Source organism: Charadrius vociferus, unplaced genomic scaffold, assembly GCF_000708025.1.
Source record: "Charadrius vociferus isolate BGI_N301 unplaced genomic scaffold, ASM70802v2 scaffold1284, whole genome shotgun sequence".
NCBI lineage: Eukaryota > Metazoa > Chordata > Aves > Charadriiformes > Charadriidae > Charadrius > Charadrius vociferus.
In genome coordinates this window covers 260,835-263,808 of record NW_009648060.1, presented here as the reverse complement: position 1 = coordinate 263,808, position 2,974 = coordinate 260,835, and the positions used below count along the sequence as shown (strand labels likewise).

The window sequence follows — 2,974 nt, the reverse complement described above, 5'->3', positions numbered from 1 at the left end:
GGAATGCCAGACAGTTACCGGTATATAACGAAATACATCGTAGTTAAGTGTTCAACTTGCATGCTAGAACTCACTGGTTTAAGAGTTTGATCTGAGAAGACGTATTTCTGATCTACAGAATTATCCTTTGAAATCCTCCAGTAATTAGGGGAAAAAAAAAAAAAAAAGCTGAAATTTTGAAAGACTTCAGCTTCTCCTACTCTCACGTCTGTCTTTTCAGTACTACCACCTCTTCTTCCTGAAAAGATACACTAGTAGCAGCTATTTCTCCTAAGACTGTGAATTTGCAACATGGATAATAATTTCAGTACTCTCAGGAAACAAGCTGGTCATGTTGCCACAAAATTCCACATCTAAAACATGAGGATGCAGAATAGGAAGTAATTTTATAAATCATAGAATCATAGAATGATTTTGGTTGGAAGGGACCTTGCAGACAAAAGAAATGGTTAAAAAACTGGACACGCTGGCTTAGTCTTGCCATTTATATCTTTCCACTAGGCGATACATCAAGTTGAGACCAATGCAAACAAGAAAACCCAAACATTTTAAATTGAAAAATGCAAGTTCCAATTCTTTTTGCATATAATATTTTTGCACTCAAAACAAACGCTCCCCACATGCTTGTTGAAGTTTCTATTGGAGTAACATGAGAAACATCAGTTCACAGAGGTGATGAAACTATCCAAGTGTTAGGTTCAAACAAAAGAGTTGACATTCTCATCATCTACTTGCATCATCACTCTGCCTTCACCTCTGAGCCCCCCCATGGCTGCCTACAAATCAATACCCCGACTCAAGTTATATTCCACGTGCTTCGGACTGTATATGACAATGGCATATCTTGATGTACAATAGACTATTATGCCAGCTTCTGCAAAAATATACATCCTTTGCTGCATCTGTAACAGAATCACCTCATTACAATGTGCCAGTATTGCATAAGACGCTCACTGAACAGATAAAAGCTCTCTTCGTTTTAAGTGCTTACGGACTGCCTTATTTTTTTTTCGCACTTCATTCCCTTTTCAACAGAGAAAACACCTGCCATGTCACCATTTACACTAGACAGGTTTTAAGATGAGAATAGTTAGCTAAGCAGACAACTCACACAGCCGTTCCTCCCCCGCAGTCACTAGGCACACGCTTACAATCTTTCCGAAATCTCTACTCTCTTGGCCTGCCTCAGCACAAGACCCAAGACGCCTTGTAGCACGTCTGGGAGGCCAAATGAACCCATTTCTGGCTGCTAAGCACATACAGGTTCTCCGTCTTCTTCTTCTCTCCATGCCATCACCTTGAAGTTTTTCCTTGGACATAACCACGGCAGTGCTTCACTGTAACTGTAGACTAAGGTACCTACGGTCCGCGGTAGCTGGAAAGAGAAGACTTTTCCTCTGTGTGCCTTCTTGTGTCAGGAAAACCCCGCTTTCTCACACATAATTACCTTTTTGGCAGCACACTGGAATCCAGTCTGTTTGTCCTCTATTTTGTATACTTCTCCAAAAGAGCCAATGCCCAAAGAACCATGACACTTGGTCCAATGAACCTCTTCTCGGTACTCATAATCCACCGGCTTTAGTTTCTGGAAGTTAAAATCGGAAAACAAGATGAAGCAAGGAAAGAAACACTTACCTGTTGAGCTCCACAGAGAGAGACCCACATTTTTTGAAAGAGCACCACGATAGATACAGCCGCACCTCTCTAAAAGTCCCTGTACAAAATTACTTCTGTCACAGGCTTGAGATAAAGCGATACGGGAGGACCTACTTCATTTCTGTGGGCTCTGTTTGATCTAAATGAGTGCACCCCATTGTTGTAAAGAAAGACTACCAGTATTTGGGTAGCTTTGGAGCTCCAAATTATTCCCTTCGCATGCAGGACGTAACTACAAAGCTAAATCCTGCAAACAAAACAAGATTCACATGACTAATTGTAGACATCTACGTCTAAACCTTTTTTATAGTCGGTAGACTGAGACTGTGCCTTAGGACTCGGCGTGAACATATTCAGGCAGGTAAGTGACACCATGAACTGCCCCGACAATACTGACAGGGTCACACTGATTCCAGAGAAGAGTCCTCTAAGAGGAGTTTCAGGTGGCAAGAGAGAACTGAATTCAGAAGAAATGAATCACACCTCTAAGATTTACATGCATTTGCTATGCCCAAGCCCTGCGTTTGGCAAGGGACAATGGGTGAGCTGCTGGCTTCCTACCAGCGGCAGCAGACACGCTTTATGCACCTTCACGATCTACATGTCCCTGGTTTCTGTCTGTGTCACCGTCCAGGGCACCTATAGCCAATAAAATATTGCAGCCTGTTCACCTGAATGGCCTGGGTTCTCTCACAGGCAAAAAGAGAAGACATGTCTGAAGACTGACTAAGCACAGAACAGTTCTCATAGACAAGCGTGCGTATTTTGTGAACGAGCAAACAAATCAGAGCCACCAATCTAAGACAGGGCTTTATAGCCTTCAAAAACCAAAACCGCATCTTTAACTGGTAGTCTTCCACCAGATCAAGAACTGTTCAGAAAACACAGTCTTGTAACAGAAGCTAGCACATGGACGCAGATTATCTCTCTTCTGAAGCCCGAGAGAAACTCTGCCTTCCGTGACACGAGTGTGTAGGGTCAGGAGATCACCTCGTTAAGTAGCACGCCTTCATTTTCATCTGCTTCATTAAATTGTTCCTTCAGGTCCAGACCACCTCCTCTCCACGTCTTGGCTAGGCTGGCTAAATTTTGTGGTTCACCGAGACTCACGCTCCCCTTCAAGGCATCTACCAAGTATTCTTCCACAGAAATCTTGTCCGAACTAGTTTTCATGGACTGGTTGACACATTTGGGGAAACTATATTCTAAGGTTAGGCCAGATAAGCGATGCTCACTGTCTTGATAGTTGAGATCACCATGGAAGTACGTCTCCAGAGCATTGCGTTTCATGGCATGGAGAGGACTGTCCAGATGTGGG

General features: G+C 43.1%; 1 protein-coding gene across 1 annotated transcript in view; it reads right to left on the bottom strand.

The window, feature by feature from the left end:
• MAP3K14 (mitogen-activated protein kinase kinase kinase 14) overlaps window positions 1-2,974 on the bottom strand; it is a 15,656-nt gene that overhangs the window by 9,321 nt on the left and 3,361 nt on the right. The window contains 2 exon segments of the mRNA XM_009883717.1: window positions 1,448-1,585; window positions 2,647-2,974. The exon segment at window positions 2,647-2,974 is cut by the window's right edge and continues 41 nt beyond it. Of these exon segments, the coding sequence (XP_009882019.1) occupies window positions 1,448-1,585; window positions 2,647-2,974 (466 nt within the window).